Consider the following 18,026-nt stretch of genomic DNA (forward strand, 5'->3'; position numbering starts at 1 on the left):
TGGGCCATGACGTCATCTGAGGGACAGTACTTCGCAGGTAGCTACGTGTCTGATGAAGAACCTTCTCACTCCTACCTGGAAATAAATAAATAATATTCTGGGAGTTTCTTTTTTTTTTTTTTATCTCACTTCGTTTTCATTTCCAGTCATTAGCAATTAATCATATCTAGTTGCATAAACATTTTGGCATGCACACGATATTGTGCAATCCTTGTCTTTTGGCCAGCATCATTTTTTTTCCCTCCTCAAGTGATGTCTAATAATGCTCACTGTGTGACTGTAGCTGAGCCATTTGTGGAAACACCAACTGCATCAGATCTTCTGTTCTGTGCGTCTCTCTACCAGCGTCCTACCAGTCATCCGCCCTTAACACACGGACGATGAGATGTGTTTTTGTTGGCTATTAAGAATTTTGTTCTTAAATCTTATGGCAGTACTGTAGGAAATGAATCAAAGATCAAGGTTGTCGTTATGTATACTCAAATGGCTTAACCTATTGTCCTGATTAGGCACTGTGCCCAAGCATTCGACTCTGTCAACAGCTTTAAGATAACATTCTGCAGCGCTGATAAACCCACATGGAAGAATAAGCCAGCATTATATGGCAGGCTTGAATGTCCTGATCCCTGTAACAAGCTGTAGTGGAAGATATACAGAGGTAAATAGTGCTTAGAATTGCTCAGATGCTTTATGGTTTGCTTTTATATGTAACATAAACGTGTGCTTTGGTGCGGAAAATATAAAGTATGTTGCATTTTTAAACAAGATTAGTACTGCTGGACTACTTTCCTCCCACCCTAATTATCTTTGGGTCAATAGAAACTCTTAATATGATTGTGACACGTCAAATGACATGCACCATAAGTATTAAGTTGAAAGGTTTTAGAATTCAAAGATGGCAAAGAGTTAAGCATATGATTCATGAGAGCTGGGGTTGGGTCACTAGCCACAAAAAAGTTTGAGAGCCCCTGCTTTACATCATGTTTTAAACCACAGTTGCATTCCCACAGGAATGGCCTGGACTATTTTCTCCCAGACAAACCTAATCCATCTCTACATCAGTAAAGTTGTAGTAATATCTAGGTCACCAAGTCCTTTGTTTTAAAGTTACAGTACTTGCTTTGTCTCAGGTGCCTAGAAAAATCACAATCACATTGTGAGTTTTTTGCCAGAAAAACAAACCATGTACAAAAAAGACAATGTGTCATGTTTCAATTTATTTGAAATATCAGTCTCAAATGAGCCGGCTAAAGATAAACAGTATGCAGTTGTATGCAATGATAAGGTAATAGATTTATGCTAATAACAACTGTATTTTGTATGTGGTGTTTGGATTCTTTATGCAATTAAAAGTCAAAGCCATCAGATGGCACTTTGAAGATCAATGGAAAATGACAATTAAATCGCCAGCTTACCTGTTTGTTCAATCAGAATAGTCTTAAAAAGAAAATTGTGAGAATGGGTGACGAAGCATGAGAGATGAGAGTGACGTGAATGACAGACATGCTTTGAGAGACTAGATGTAAAAGTGTCCTGTATATGGAGTGGATACTGAAAGGTACAGGGGTGTGAACTAGAAATTGGAAGAAAACGAGCAAGAAGGACAGCAAGATAGATGAGAGAGGAAAGAAGTGGTGGGAAGTATAGATGGAGAAGAGTAGAAGGAAGACTGGCAGGGATGAATAGGAGAACTCAGAGACACAAGGGTTGGCCTGTCTGTGTTTAAAAATCTTTACTGCAGCAGAGAGAGAGAGAGAGAGGAGCGAGGCTTTTTCAACTAAGCTGGTGTGCGGCTGGCTCCCAAACAGCCTTTAAATCATTAAGCTAGATGCATACATAGCATCGCCTGCCGTGGGTCGTGCATTAATACCAGTACCATCTGCAAAGGGTAAGACAGTATGTGCAGGCATGCATGTGTGTATGCATGACTCTGCGAGTTTGTGAGTGAGTCTGAGGTCTACTGTCAGCCATCCTGGGAGCCTAGCAGAGACTACAGACAAGGTTATGTAACCAGTCTATGGCAGCTGTGCCTGTGGCTGTCAGTGTCTCAAACACCCACAAAACACACAATTGTAACTCACACACACAGATGCACAAGTGCACAAACCTAAAACGCATACACAAGAATGAATGAGTAAGCATTTTTTTTCTTGCAAGAGAGCAAACTTTTGACAAAAACAACTGTTATTAAAAGGAAGCTTACATGGTTGCACATGTTTAAATAGATTCTGCAGACAATTACACACGAGCACTTTGTGTATGCAGCCAAGCCTGTGATAGTTTAAGCCCCATAGCTCTGTGTGAGTGGCCAAGTGTTGACCCATGCATTAAATGGGTGGTTTTTGGGGTCACTCTTTTTTCACTTCTTTTTTTTTTTTTGCATGAGTGGTTGAAGAGAGCACAGTGGCAGCCGGCTTCAACGCTGGCATCGGGATGAATTCTAGCCCCAAGGAAGAAGAGGCAGATGGGGGGGTGGGGTGTTAAGGTTTTGGGATAACTGGTTGCTGCCAGTGGATCACTATAGGTGTTACATAACAGAGAAACTGGGGAGGGGGGGTGGGGTGTATATTTGATTAATACTGCTCCTTGACTTACATCCAAAAAGGTCATAGAATGATAGATCACTGCTGAAAAAAAAGGGTGGAGGAAAGTGTGCCGTTGGGAGAAAAAGTGGGAGGAGACAAGGGAGATGGAGAAAGGTTACTAGAAGACAATGAGTGAACTGAAGGATGGAAGAAATGTGAACTGGAGCATTATATTTAGGGAATAAATGCAGAGTGGAAATAAAGTGAGGGACTTTGTCAGCTGGTCCAAAAGTATGCTAGAAAGGGTACGGCTGGAATAAAACAAATAACCCACACAGACAGAAGGATAAATAGAAGGATTTGGAAAAAAGCCAGTGAGTTTGTGTACAGATAAACTAAACAGGAAGATGACAAGATGTGTTTATCTTCTTTCATTTCTCCTTTAAGGGCTGTGTGGCCTTAAAGAAAAGCTATACAAAGACGCACATTATGCATGAGTTTCCTTGTCTCTTTGGGCATGCATGCAGGCTTGCACACATGCACGCGTGCACGCGCTGACTAAATCCATGACATTCCAGAATTAACTAGAAGGGTCATGTTTGTGTGTTGAGTGGGCATTTGAGTCCCTGTCACAGTGTTTCTATCAGTCTGCTGATGCCTACGCAATATCGATATGTCCTTAAAAGTGTCAGAAAAACATGCACACGTAGCGAAAAAATAAAACAGTGACTCATTGTCTCATTGTTTTACATTGCAAACTGTCTTTGTCCTTTTAGACACCTTTGCTAGCTAACATGGAAAAATCGCACTGGCCAGCAGATGAAGTCTAGACATCTGTGTACAGTTCACTATAGTTCACTGGCTAAAAATGAAACCTGAGCTCTACAGCTACACTTTCCGCTCCTCTGAGCTGCACAAGTCTCCTGCTTCCATAGTCTCTGGCTTCTGTTCATCCTCCAGTCATGCAATTAAAAATAATTGTTGGAGTCTAGGAACACTTAGGAGGTTTAAATATAAACCTGTGAGCAGGTGTGTATCTGCCAAGCGCAGTGATGTATGAGTAGACAGTTGTGTTACACTTGTTAACCAACACATGACCGAACTTGCTTGGGGCCTCGGTGAAGATCCTCAGATGGAGGATGATATCTGGGAGTCAGGTACTGTTGATCCCCCTGAGAAACTGTCCACGCCACCACCAACGCTGCCTTCTGGTTATATCAGTGCGTGCATGCACATGCACGCACTCTCTCATGCACACACACACACTGACTTAAATAGTCCTGCAGGCCAGTAGTAAAGGATTTAACGCCGTACTCTGATATCTCCCTTGTATTTAACTTTCTTTCCTTTTTTACGGAATCACACATATTCACACATATCAAAGCATCAGCAGGAAAATTTGTGATTTGTTCTTCTGAAAAGCCTTGGTTATTGCCGGTCCCATCCTTTTGATCCCTGTAGCATTAATTTCTGGTTCTAATGCTGGGCTGACAGTGCCTCTCGTTCTCTCTAATACTAATAATCCCCTCCCTGGCTTTTTCTATCTTGCCATTCTTTTCTGGCTATCCACTGTTTCATTGGAAACAGAGAGGATTTAACAGTACTGTACATCACGTCTGGATCCCCCGTTTGTCACCGCCATTTTTGGTACACTCAATTCAAATGTCCTTTGGCACATATCGCTGACAACCACTTGTGATAAGTCAGGATTCACAGTTGGCCCTTTATCCTTGTTTAGTTTTCTAAAAACAGCACTAAGAAGCCTACTGCCATCACCATTAGCCAAAAAGCTGTTAGGTAACTGCCAGGTTGCACTATCTTTTTATTGCTTTCTCTATCTCTCTCCTCTACCTGTTGTACGTGCGTCTGAAGGTGTGACAGCTAAGGTGGCAAGGGAAAAGGATATTTTTAACTCTGAAAGTCATAAATCCACATGGAGGGTTCAGGAAGCTGCTTCTTTGACAGCTCAGGTAAACAAAAGAATCTCTGTTCTGTACTTCCTGGCTGACGTAAACGGGACCCCCCTCTGACAGGAAATTGGAAAACGTCAAGCCTTTTTTGTTGTTGTTGACAAAGAAAATCGATGTCTTAGGTCTCGAGGGAAATAAAGCAACGGTGATATAGATGAAGTGAAGGTGTATGGCTACACTGAGAGCAGTTCATGGCTGAATAGCAGGGCGCACACATGGCTCATGTGTCTGATGAATAGATGCCATTTTTAGCTGCTGGTGTCTGTCACTGCTGGACCGAAGTGTTGCACTGGCATCCACGTCATTGGAACAACAAACCAGAGCCTTTATAAATGTTTCAGATGCTCTATTTACGGGGGCCTTGGTTTGGGTTTTGAATAAGTCGCAACCCCGAATGGACTGATTAGCTGGCTACAGACTGAACTGCGTCTGTGGTGTGGTGTGGCAGTGGTGTCGGTTTTGTAATAGCACAGATTTCTCCAGGAAAGTTTTAAAATGGGTATTAACATGTGTGTTGACATGTCAGAAATGTTTGTAAGCAGTTTATGGAAAGGGGATTTTGGTAAGCTTTTCAGAGTGATGTTTGGTTTTAAAAGAGGAAATCAGGTGACCTGTGCAGTACTTCCGTTTTGCACCAAGGTTAAGTACAGAGGTGACAGGTGGTCATACATGGCTGCCACGCCAAGAGAAGACGAATGATGATGCATGAAAGACCAAAAATGCTCATTAGAAAGGTCTGGGGGTTTATACTTCCCTTTTTTTTGCACAGCCAACTTAGATTTCATCATCTCGTATTATGTTTTCTCTAAAATGAAAATGCTCTGAGTGATTCAAAAGAGGAGCAGAAAGGGGGAGAAAAGAATAGTAAACTCCAGGGAAGTCTCGTTCTTCTTCCTCTGTCCATCCACCTCCTCCCCCTTCTCTATGTTTCTCTCTCTGTGCTGTTACAGAAATAGCTCTGTGGTCCTTCTTTTGCTCAGCCTGTGAACCATGTGTTCTGTTGAGGGGTTTGGCAGAAGCCTGAATACACTGGGCAGCACAGCTATGGGGGCTTAGATCCTTAACAAAGCTCCCCTAGGCTGGGCTGGGCGACAGCTAGCGGCTACTGTGCCTGATGTTGTTGTCAGTGTCAAAATGCAGTGTCATTCTTCCTGTGGTTCTTTATCAAATGCTGTTTTATTTTTGTTTTTCATGACTGTTGAATTAACCACTTCTCATTTTGATTCTTTCTTCTCTCGTGTTTTCCAGGGCCCTCTCCATGGATATAGACACAGACTATGAGCGGCCCAATGTGGAAACCATTAAATGTGTGGTGGTAGGGGATAATGCAGTAGGCAAGACCAGGCTAATCTGTGCCCGGGCCTGCAATGCCACCCTCACACAGTATCAGCTGCTTGCCACCCACGTGCCAACCGTCTGGGCCATCGACCAGTACCGTGTATGCCAGGAGGTGGGTACATGCACACAGAGTCAAACACAGTTCAGAAAGAGCTGCATAGACAGATTTGGGTACAGTTCTGGGCATTGTACAGAGACCGAAACACAGGCTATAGTAGTTACACATATGTATAAAAAGTAAGTAAAGATTATCAACACTGAAAATGTTGTGCAGGCCACTTAGAAATATTTGTCTGTGTTGCAGGTGTTAGAGAGATCTCGTGATGTAGTGGATGAAGTCAGTGTGTCCCTGAGGTTATGGGACACATTCGGGGATCATCACAAAGACAGACGTTTTGCCTATGGCAGGTGAGCAGATACACTCAGTGAAAAAAAACACACACACGCACACATATACACACAAACACCGTTTGAAGCTATCCGCTTGCCCCAACTTCGTTACTGACCCGGTAACACCATTTGTTGGCTGACCACAAGGTTAACTATCTTAAAGCGTGTTGTTCTAGTTTCCCATTTTAATTGGCGCTGCCAAGGAATTGCTTTGTGTTGGCTGTGTAGTTTGTAAGGCATTAACACAATTTACGTGGGCTAACATATCACCAAATTCATTGTTGGCTTCTTCAGCAGAATGCAACCAATCTATTACACCCACAGAAACATGTCAGTGTAACTTTCCCTCACCCAAAAGTTGCTTTTTGTGTAATCCAGCTGCCATGCTTTTTTAGTTGAACTCTGCTCTCAAGCTGTTACATCCCTCCTCCCTCAGATGTGATTGGATCATCGCTACATCCTCTTATTTCCCGTGCCTCTATCAAAGCTGCTTCATTGGCATGAAATGCAAAAGTACTTATTGCCAAAGCAAAATTCAGCAGATAGAAATTCGATTCACACCGAGCAAAAGTTGGCCAGCGACATCAAACTGAACAATAAAAAAAAGAAAGGATACATTTTAACCATGCTTAAAAAGGCTGCTGTACTCTATATTGCACTCTGCTGTATGTTTTACCAACAATGGGTGGATCCTTAAAAAAGATCCTTAAGAAAAGCAAACAAACCCAGATCCCTCCCTCAGTCATACGTAAGGTAAGTTAAACAGAAGTGCCGAGTCATTGCGGTCATTAGCCTTCGTTTTGTTAAAATAAAGTTTCCTTAAGATATTCTTTGGCGAGTTGTCTTATTTTAGAATGTCTCAGGCCAGATTCAGATGGTTTACGCTTTAAAACCTGAACCATTAAATAAGAAAAAGACAGAAAATGTGAATTTGTTTTAGATCTGTTTTGCAATTTAGTGTAATTTAATTAAAAAAAAAACACTGGGATCACACTGATTAGGCTGGTGTATGCACTTTGTGTATCAGGTCACCTTGTCCCTGTGTCAGGTGTGTTTGAGTGAGAGGTGTTTATTGAGGTGTGTTTATTGTCAAGTAGCATGTAGTTCATTTGTTCATTTTGTTCTTGTTTTGCTGCTATGATACAAATTAGGCCAAAGTGTCTGTACATGTGCACATTGATATGCCTCTATTTGTATATGTTTTGGTGTGTGCGTGCGTGTGTGCATGTGTCTGTCTGCATGGCCTGTATGCTTTGTCAGCCTGCAGTCAGCTGATAAAAACACAACGCCAGCTCAGCTGTTTTTCCGTGCCCAGTGTCACTGGCTCCCCTCCCACTCATCCTCGTTCTCTCCCATTCCATTCATCTGATCCGCGCTTTATTCTCCATCCTGTCCTCAGGCTCCTCTGATTCACCTCACCTCCCCCTCCTCTCTCATTACCTTAACCGAATTTACATCATAAGGCTCTGTTGTGCCCTTGACACTTTGCTCCTCCTAACCCAGCCTTTTGTTGATATCAAAACTCAAAACATCACATTGTCAAATGATACCCAGATTGTCACATGGCTTGTTAGAAGAGGAACACTCAGTTTGGGAAAATAAACACAGAGTGAAAATAGGTCAAGTTAAAAAGTTTTTCATTCAGCAGAGATTCAGAAATTTAAAAAAACAAAAAGTTAGAGATTGAAGCACTTCCAGCATGATTTGCCAGTGTGATACAAATCCACTTTGTTTGTACATTTAGAGGCAGACTGGGGCAGGTCTTCACAAAATGCAGATAGGAGAAAAATATAATCCATATAAAGGATGACCTGTTGGTCCATATATCACGTGTCCAAAAAGAAAACAAATTTTTATGCATTTATATTTGAATGCGTCATAAGCCATTATGTACTGACAATTTTTATATTCTAGATTAGTTACATAATCTACATTATGTTTGTAGTGTTAATAGGATCGCCTGTCAGTCCAGCAACAGCATTAATGAAGACACTACAACTTGTTATGAACAAATTAAAAAGACTTTACAGTTTGCATTTATATGGTGCCACTTGCTTTAGTAAAGTTGACCACGCAGCAAGACCTAGATCTTAAATGGAAAAACATACAAACAAACCACGAGATCCGATGCATGTACACATAACATGACCTCAAATAGCCTAAGCCGTGGCAATGATCCTTGTGCAAAGTGCAAATGGGAGTTCCTGTGTGTGTGTATGAGAGAGAGAGAGAGAGCATGAGCAGTGATGTAATACTTCAGTATTGTATATTACATCCTTGCCAGTGGAAGCTTTGCAGAGATTATGTAGTGAAAGTAAAGAGGACTATGGAACCCGTGTCTGCACTGCCGAAAATGTCACAGTTGATTTAGTGCAGTTCGGTTTCATTTCCTTTAAAGAAGAGGGGACGTCAGGTTAGCTGCCTTTGTGTGTTACTTGTAAATTAAGCTGTTTGTCCCTCTTCTTCAAGGATGCTTCCTGTTAAAAGATTTTCACGTTTTAGTCAAGTAGTCAGAGTATATTTGGATTTCTTACAGTGCTGCCTTTGTGTGCTCATTAAAGTGGGTCATATTTTCTAGAGCAAAGGTATTTTGCCAAAGGAAATAGACAAGTTTAAGTGGCATTTAATGATCCTCTCAGATTCATTAATGGGCTTTTCTCCCACTGTCTGATGAACAATGTGTGCCTGACAAAAACTGGAACATATGTATATTTAATTATCTTCAAGTTATCAGCGATGCTTAATCTAGTGCACAAATTACATAAGTCTTTAGTAGTCTTGTGCTGCTGGGATCAGAAGTCCTGTGTTGTTGCGCTGTTGTGAGGAGCAGATCATTTAGCAATTGAGCATTTTTGCCTCGTCAGCATTGCACAGGCACTAAATGATCCATCCCGCTGGCACGAAGCTCAGTCAAACATTACCTAGTAAGAGAAATGCCTGCACCAACATGTCACAGAAATTTCAACTCTGGAGAACAGCTGTAAGTGCTGCCGTCTGCCTGCTCAAACACATCAGAAAAGGAGAAAATGTAATTCCGTGTGTGTGTGTGTGTGTGTGTGTGTGTGTGTGTGTGTGTGTGTGTGTGTGTGTGTGTGTGTGTGTGTGTGTGTGTGTGTGTGTGTGTGTGTGTGTGTGTGTGCATTTTGATCTATTCTTAGCTTTCTCTTTGTGGTCCATGTAGCCTTGAAGGGCTTATGGAGATTTACGTAAGAGAGAGCGGGAGAGAGGGAGAGAGAGAGAGGGGCAGGCCAGACAAATCAGCAGCCCAGAGGCCCAGAATCACAGACACACAGACCCACTCGCGCACACACGTCTTCTGACCCCAGCTTTCTCACTGGCACCGTCCATGCTCCTGCAGTGCCTTGCAGCAGCTCAAAAAAGCTTCATCCACACATGTATGTTTTAAGCATAAACTTGACAAGACGTCCGTTGAATCAGCACCGATCCTTTTCATTTCCTTTTTTTATCTCTGTCTCCTTGATGCCATCAAAGACCACATGTCTTCTGATGACTGGCATCTTCTGCTCATGACATAACAAATCAGCCCTCCTCTCTTTTTGCCTTTTGAGAGATCACTGATATTCTTTTCACCCCTGCTCTCGCCACCCTTTTAGGTCTGATGTAGTGGTGCTTTGCTTCTCTCTGGCTAATCCTAATTCCCTGCGCCACGTCCGCACCATGTGGTTCCCGGAGATCAAGCACTTCTGTCCCCGGACGCCCATCATCCTGGTTGGTTGCCAGCTGGATCTGCGCTACGCCGACCTGGATGCTGTTAACCGGGCGCGCCGACCGCTAGCCAAGTGAGTTGCATTTTACATTAGGCATTAACAGACGGGTTTAGAGGGAACCTTGACCCTGTGGCTTCAGTGAGATGTGCATGTGATGTGCATGCCTGGTTAATCAGCAGCAGGAACTAAATCACCATAAATGAGGCAATTTTAATGCGTTTTTGCTTTGTGTTGTGAAGAAAAGTTAAAACGGTTAAAACGGTCAATTTTCTGCTCTTTTGAAAAAGATTGGCTTGCACTGATGTCATCAGTGACATCATGTTAGCTGTTCTTAAAACTAGCACTGAGATGAATACCGCTTTCTTATAGCATTGTTTTGTGCACCTAATTATATTGCTTGCGGTTCTTTATCTGACTGCTGTCATCATTATGATTGTTATGTCTTTCTCACTCACAGACCCATCAAACCTACAGATATCCTTCCTCCAGAGAGAGGCCACGAGGTGGCAAAAGAACTTGGTATTCCCTACTATGAGACCAGCATCGTTGCCCAGTTCGGTGTCAAAGATGTTTTTGACAATGCAATCCGTGCTGCCCTTATCTCCCGTCGACATCTGCAGTTCTGGAAGTCGCACCTGAAGAAGGTCCAGAGGCCCCTCCTCCAGGCGCCATTCCTGCCTCCTCGGCCACCACGCCCCATAGTGGGCATCCCAGACCCGCCTCTAACAGACGGCGAGGGCCCCGACTCCCTTTTCTGTCAGCCACTGTGTGCTGATGTTCTTTTCCTTCTGCAAGGTGGCACTACTCGAGTTTTTGCACACAAAGTCTATCTGGCTACATCCTGCTCCAAGTTCTATGACCTCTTCACCCTTGATCTCGGTGGATCGTGTACCGGGCCATGGGGGGAGGAACAGGAGAGCAAGGAAAAATCGGAGAGCGGGGAGGAAGACGAGCAGAGCCGGAGAGGAGCCAAGGAGCAAGCTGGACGTACTAAGAGCCTAGATATTGATAAAGATGGGGTTGACGGAGGAGTGAGAGGCCTGAATCAACCCCAGCTGCGCCAGCAGGGCTCTTTGAGGACTTCCCAGAGTGATAATGCACTTCCTTCTCGAGCCCAGTACTCCATGGGAGCACTAGGGACTGGGCGAGCACTTTCAGGATGGGGAAGGGGGTTCTTGAGTGTTTGTTTGGAGCACATAGATGATCCCGTGACTGGACACCCACGACTCATGACTGTGGTAGCCATGGATGCACTTATACAGGAGGAGCCATTCAAGGTGATAAAGTTAAAACACTGTTACTGAGAAAATAATTTTATTGATCGGAATATGTGAGATATTCTGCACCATTATTTTAGTGCAGATTAGCCTTTGATAATCAAAAGAAGCAAAGAAACAAACAAAGATTTCATCTTTCCAAAGCTCTGTATATTTGACCTCTCTGATTGGTTTTTGTTCTAGGCTGTGCTTCAGTACCTATACACCGGCAGTTTGGATGAGGGTCGAGGAGATCTGATGCAGGTCGCCACCATCGCGGAGCTACTTGAGGTGTTTGACCTGCGAATGATGGTGGCCAATGTTTTGAACAGAGAAAGCTTCATGAACCAGGAGATCACCAAGGCCTTCCACGTCCGCAGAGCCAACCGCATCAAGGAGTGTCTCAATAAGGGGACATTTGCTGGTAAACCACAATGCCATCCGCTCACTGGCTTGATGCTTTCAATAACACTGGTCTTTTTGTACTGTATATGCTTTCCATATATGCATCAGTATGTGTTTTTGTGTCTGTCTGTGTTTGGGTATACATGTGTCTGTGTGGGGAAGAGAAGTGAATGAGGGTTACGAGAGGTTGTTGAGGAGACCATGTGACGAAGACAGGAAACAGCACTCTCTTTCACTCTCTGAAAATGTACACCCTGTGTTACATTTGGTCATTCTCTTTCCATGTAGTACTTGCTATGCAAAATGCATTCATATGTTTTTCAAAATCACAGTCAAAACATTTTGATGACTGACCGTTGCTTCACATTGTTTTGTGTTGGGTGTTATGTGTATCCTGTATTTGTGTTGTGTTGTCGTCCCTCCCTCCTGAGCTGTTGTGTATGCATGTTGCCACAGTGTTTCCAGCTAATGGTGAACATCTGACATTTCTGACAAAAAAAAAAAAACCCTTGCTCAATTTCATTACTTTCTATACTGTTTGTGTCGTGTTCGTTATTAACATTAGTGGATCTAAGTTTTCAATAATCTAAAAATTGCAGAAATGTTCCCATGACTTATTAAATGTTCAATTAAAAACAGGTGTAGTTTAACATGTGGCACGTTAAGAACTGCAGTGGAGAAGCTAGTGTATTTTCATGTCACTTAAACATTTCCTCTATCAAAGCTCTTGTTTGCACAGGATTTTTCTCTGTGATCCTTGCATCTACTCTCCTTCCCTTACTCTATGTCAAAAGCTGTTCTGTCCCCCCGTCAATTTATCTCTCTGTCTGTCTACCTGTGTCTTTGTGTGTGTCTGTCTGGCCTCCTGTCTGTCTCCGTGTGTCTTTGTGTGTGTCTGGGCGTCTGCCTTGTCCGTCTTTCCCCCTCTGTAGCTTGGGCTTCTGTGGCATACCACGAGATGAACGCTCTTTTCCGCCCCGGTTTTAGATGTGGTGTTCCGACTGGATGATGGTTGTCTCCCAGGCCACAAGCCCCTGCTTATCTCCAGCTGCGACTGGATGGCGGCCATGTTCCGTGGCTCTTTCATGGAAAGTTACATTGAGGAGGTGAGCTCAGACAAAGTGGGAAAAAGTCGAGGATGGAGTTACCTTTAAGTTTTGAGAAGGGATCGAGTGTCCGTGTCCTAAATCCTGCTAAATTCCCAGTAGTAACTCACAACTAGCAAGAAACGTTTTTAAGGCCACTTTGAAATGTTCCAAAACCTTTTAGATGAAATTGATTAGAAATGTTGTAAATGCCAGTTTATGGCTAATAGCCTAACTAATATTAAATAATTTATGTTTATAATAACAGGGTATTTATGTGTGTACCAAAGCCCATTTGTAGCAGATATGATCCAACAACCTTTAAATGGATAAGCTCTCTAGAAAAGAGATGCAAAGAACACTTGAGCTATATTAGATATTTCTTTTTCTTTTATTTTTTAGAAACTTTTGAAAACCAGCTTTATTATGCTATCTTAGCCATGCTATCAGATTGCCCTACAAACCTTTTACTTACTTGTAGATGTGGTTGAAACTCTTTACGGCTCATGAGAATTGACCTACATAATAATTCACACGTCCGCACCTCCGTATACACAAATTTCCTGCACATGAGTACTGCTTGGCTTATCCCAACTCATATACAAGCATTATTATTTGCCATAAAGTGTAATGATTTGCACTGATTATATTAGAGCTGGCTATTTATGTCTATAGCCTGTATACATAAAAACAAATATGCAGTCATACAAAGACACAGATGTGAACTTTTTGAGTCTGACTTCCTGTTTTTTGTGGTTTGACGCGAACCACAGCGTATCGTGTTGTGTCAATAGGTTGAAGGCTCACATTTTGCACTAACTCTTCTCATCTTCTATCAACTCAGTGACAGCCTTTAACTTCCTCTCTGGTTATGTGAGCCCCAGGGAAATTCTCATAAAATTTTTCTGGGTAGTAAAATTTAGTCAGACTTCTTATGCTGCAATCACCCGAGGTTTAGCTTCAGGAGGTTACTGGGTGCAGGATGTGTCTGACATAACCAGAGAGGAAGTTAAAGGCTGTCACTGAGTTGATACTCCTCGGACAGTGTTGCTGAACCAGATCCCACTGGGTATGGTTACTCTCAAGGTCAGCAGGTTTAGGTTACCCAATCCCCTGGAAGTTCTGGAAGTTTTCTGGAACTGAAGCAATTGGTAAAGATAAAGCTGTGGTCAAGAAAAGCATTGCTTTTTTTGTTGTTTGCACATGCAGATGGATGGGATTTCTTTCTGGAACACACCACATGAGTCTGTGTGCAAAAACAACCATTGCAGCTATTGTTTTCACTAGTGAAAACAGGACATCGGGATCAGTGAGGGGACGCAGTGTTTGCTGCTGGTGGTGGGCTGCTGGTGTCTATGGTTACACTAAACAGTTCATGTTAATGGCATGAGGCTGGCAGCACGTAGAGGACAGGTGGTCTGGACACAAAGATTCAAAGCCTGACCGGACAATGATGCTGTCAGCAATTTTGTTTATGAACAGCTGTTTTGTTTTGTTTTATTTTATTTTATTTTATTTGCTTGCTGATTTGCTTTATCTTAAATACATGTTGTTGTTTTTTTACTCCTAATTTGTAAGCTGTTGTTTATCTCACCAGGATGGTGCACTTCTTGCTTTGCTTGCTGACTTTTAAAGTTGCTTCTTTCAAATTTGCTACAAGACCATAAGTTACCATACTCTAATGTGTCTTACTTCCTGTGAGCTGCGCATATGAAGTGAATGCTAAACCACACTATTAAAAACCCCAAACACTGGTCTTTAAATAGAAGCAGAACTTTAAGAGCATGACACAATACAACTGCTCAACCCTAAAACAGCAGATGATCTAGCTTTAGTCACATCGTCCTGAACATTGAGCACATTTGACATACGTATTAACATGATGTGATATTTTTATAAAAATGAATTTAAAAATCTGAATATGACAAGAAAGAATCTGATTAATCTGGTGATAATACATTATCGTTATCCAAAAACAACTTATATTTCAAACTTAGGTAATGCACAATGCACATTTATTAGCATCTACTAGATACATTTTATACAGGCAATACATTGCTAATAAACAGCCTTATCATGTTACCATCACATTAGTTTGAAGTAAGTATTTTATATATTTGTGAAATATATATAAATTAATAATCCCTAACTCTAAGTGGGAGAGCATCATGTGATTAGAGATGTGTTTCTCTATTTTTATGCCCATGGCACACTTCCCTCTCTGTATTTTTGTGCTCACACATTTCGGTGTTCATGCTGCACTGCGATTGCACAGCTATTCTTGACTTGTGCAGAGCAGCATTAAGTTGAGTCTCACAAAAAAATGTGCTTAAAATCCCCATCACTTTTTGTGGCATTGGTTTTAGTATAACATTGGTACAATGATTTCATACATTAAGGATTTTCTTTTCTTTGTGAATTCAAAGGTGATCTGGGTGTAATTTTCTCTATTGTGTACTGTTCAAAAGGCACAAGTTAAAAGACACCTCTTGTGGTTTGCTGTGTCTGTGGATAGACCGCTGATTGTGTCATGGTACACCCATGGATTACTTACTAGGTGTGTGTCTGTGGTTTTGTGTTCACCCTGGGAGTGTGTATCCTGGTGGAGTATTACATGTTGAGAAAAGACTAGTCTATCAAGTGTGAGAGCCTCTGCAGCTCTGTCATACTCCTTTTTTTTTTAACTGTGAGAAAAAAATTTCTCCCTTTTAACCCTTTTCTGTCACATTTATGGTGATGCTGCACGCTGTTTTTTCCTGACTACCTTTTTGTATATAACAGGAAGAGTAGGGTTGAAATTATGCCTGAATGTGTCATTTGCACTTTTATTTTTAGTCATTGCAGCTTTGCAAGTAATTGCAAATTTCACTAAACTTACAAATGAACAGTTATGATGGCAAGAGTAGAGCCGACAGATCGTACTCATACATTTTCGGAACCTGTGACTTTGTCCATCTATTAATTCTTCCTGATCCAGCTGGGAGGCCACCCATAGCTCTACGTTGTGTCTTTTTTTATCATAACGACAGGTCACACTAAGCTGACATTCTCCTAATTGGCTATAGGAGTGAAGGGTGGTGAGTGCCTCAGTGGGTACACTGAGGCAGAGTGCTCCTGAAGAGGTCAGGTTATCACTCTCATAATCCTTCCTCCTGTCCTTCCCAGGCTTAGACGGTCATCTAGTTTGTGGATCTGGTTATAGCCTTGCAGTAATTAAGATGTTTTGCTTTTATGTGTTTGTTTACCACCGAAAAGTGGTGGAGGAGGAGCATGGTCAGGTCTAAGTGATGTTATGGCAGCGTCAGTGTCAATATGGCTGAACATTTTACTTAAGAATTAGCTTAAGAAAAAGACTCCATATCCCAACTATAAACATTAGCCTAAAGTATCTTGTTTTTTAGGCTGCTTTTTAAGTGTGAGAATCTGGAGTGCTATTTTTTCTCATTGTTAGCTTAACTTGTTGATAACAGTTAGTAGATAAAATGTCATAGATTATTTTATCATTAGAACAGAGTGTGGCTAAATGAGATGAACTACATAGTATATCTCTTTGACGAACGCTGCCACAGTCTGTCTCATCTGTGTCAGTGTCTTAGTCTGCACATTGAGGCTAGGTTTGTGTTTTCCCTGTGCACCACATTGCACGGTTGTATGTATGTGGGGTTTATCTGGATTTAGCCCTATTGCTTACATCACGAGCCAGATAGAGCCCTCATCTGAGCCAAGATCAAAGGGAATGCGAACAGTATGTCCTCTGCCCTTTACCTCCAGATACCTACAGCGCTGCTTTCATTGGTATTACTGAAACCTTACCCTTTACTAAACATTACAATCCACATGTCAGAATTTGCCAACATGTTTTTTTGTCGTAACACAAAAATTGTAAGTTCAGAAGACACATACAAATATGCAGTGTTTTTTGACATAAGGACCACTCATGTGAGGATATATCAGCGGTCCCCAACCTTTTTTGCGCCACAGACCGGTTTATGCCCGACAATATTTTCACGGACCGGCCTTTAAGGTGTCGCGGATAAATACAACAAAATAAAACTAGTACCGGTACCGAAAAAAAGAAGATTTATTCATAACACACGTGAAAAGACCCAGGAAAACCGAGTTAACGATAAAAACAATAACAAAATAACGCTGAAAACCGATAAAAACCCTAAAAACTATACATTTCACACCTGAGCCTCAGCTCTCGCGGCCCGGTACCAAACGACTCACGGACCGGTACTGGGGTTGGGGACCGCTGGGATATATCTAATGAAAATGAATGTCTGCAATGCATTTTTTATATCTCATGCCTTGTTTTTGATCTGTTTACCCTTTATATGATAAATTTCCAGGTCTCCATCCCTAACACCAGTACAGCCTGTATGCGAGGGGTGCTGGAGTTCCTGTACTGTGGCCTCCTGACGCCTTGTCCTGGTCTGGAGCCCATGGAACTAATCGTTCTGGCCAACCGTCTCTGTTTGCCACGTCTCGTCGCCCTCACCGGTAGGGATCCTTTCTGTCATATTGAGAGCACAGGAAGGAACGTCCTCTCATTTAAATATCATGTTCTCACTTCATGTGACAGAACATGCGTTTGATAGTGTTTTATCACTTGCACTTTGCTCCTTTTATCAGTGACTCTGTAACATTTTTACGTATAGCCTTCTGTTTGCATCTAGTGCAGATTTAAAGACTAAGAATTTAGGACTGGGAGAAAAGATATCCATGTGCAAGTGCTGCATGCAAATGGGAAATACTGACATGATTGTTTCCATTTTTATGCATTTTCAGAGCAGCACGCTGTGGATGAGCTTCTCCGACTGGCAGTGAAAGGAATTGACATTGATGGGCAGGTGTTGGCTTACCTTGAACTTGCACAGGTCTGTCCTTTAAATAACAAATTATTTATAATTCATTAATGACGCTGAATTACTTTCATTTTTGCTAAAGGGGGAATCCATATTTTTATAGTGATGCTATTTTTTTCAGCTCTGTAACTCCTCATTTCTTCTCTGCTTCTCTTTTTGCAGTTCCACAACGCAAAGCAGCTATCAGCTTGGTGTCTCCATCACATCTGTACTAATTATAACAGCATCTGCCGCAAGTTTCCCAAAGATATGAAGGCCATATCTCCAGGTAAAGAATAAACTGCCTCCCTCAAATCCCTTTTAGACACGTAGCTTTTCTCTCAGTGAAAAAAGTAGGGACCTTATTTTGCTTTGCAGTGCTACAAGAATGTACATTTTCTGGGTTAAACACACTGCTAATGGACTGCAACACAGTGTGACTTGATCATCACAAACATTTGGTTGGAGTGGGAGGGCTGAAA

General features: G+C 42.0%; 1 protein-coding gene across 5 annotated transcripts in view; it reads left to right on the plus strand.

Annotated features, from left to right (window-relative positions):
* Positions 1-18,026, plus strand: part of rhobtb4 (Rho related BTB domain containing 4) — a 39,356-nt gene that overhangs the window by 15,530 nt on the left and 5,800 nt on the right. For all 5 annotated transcript variants that reach the window (XM_085475169.1, XM_085475170.1, XM_085475171.1 and 2 more), the window contains 9 exons: positions 5,744-5,945; positions 6,138-6,241; positions 9,838-10,023; positions 10,409-11,228; positions 11,412-11,631; positions 12,600-12,718; positions 17,050-17,200; positions 17,489-17,577; positions 17,728-17,833. In XM_085475169.1, the coding sequence (XP_085331295.1) occupies positions 5,754-5,945; positions 6,138-6,241; positions 9,838-10,023; positions 10,409-11,228; positions 11,412-11,631; positions 12,600-12,718; positions 17,050-17,200; positions 17,489-17,577; positions 17,728-17,833 (1,987 nt within the window). In that variant the 5' untranslated portion in view covers positions 5,744-5,753. The remainder of the gene's footprint in view (positions 1-5,743; positions 5,946-6,137; positions 6,242-9,837; positions 10,024-10,408; positions 11,229-11,411; positions 11,632-12,599; positions 12,719-17,049; positions 17,201-17,488; positions 17,578-17,727; positions 17,834-18,026) is intronic.

The sequence above is a fragment of the Copadichromis virginalis genome, linkage group LG12 (assembly GCF_057382275.1).
Source record: "Copadichromis virginalis isolate Kocher_CV1m ecotype Utaka linkage group LG12, C_Virginalis_male_GT1.1, whole genome shotgun sequence".
NCBI lineage: Eukaryota > Metazoa > Chordata > Actinopteri > Cichliformes > Cichlidae > Copadichromis > Copadichromis virginalis.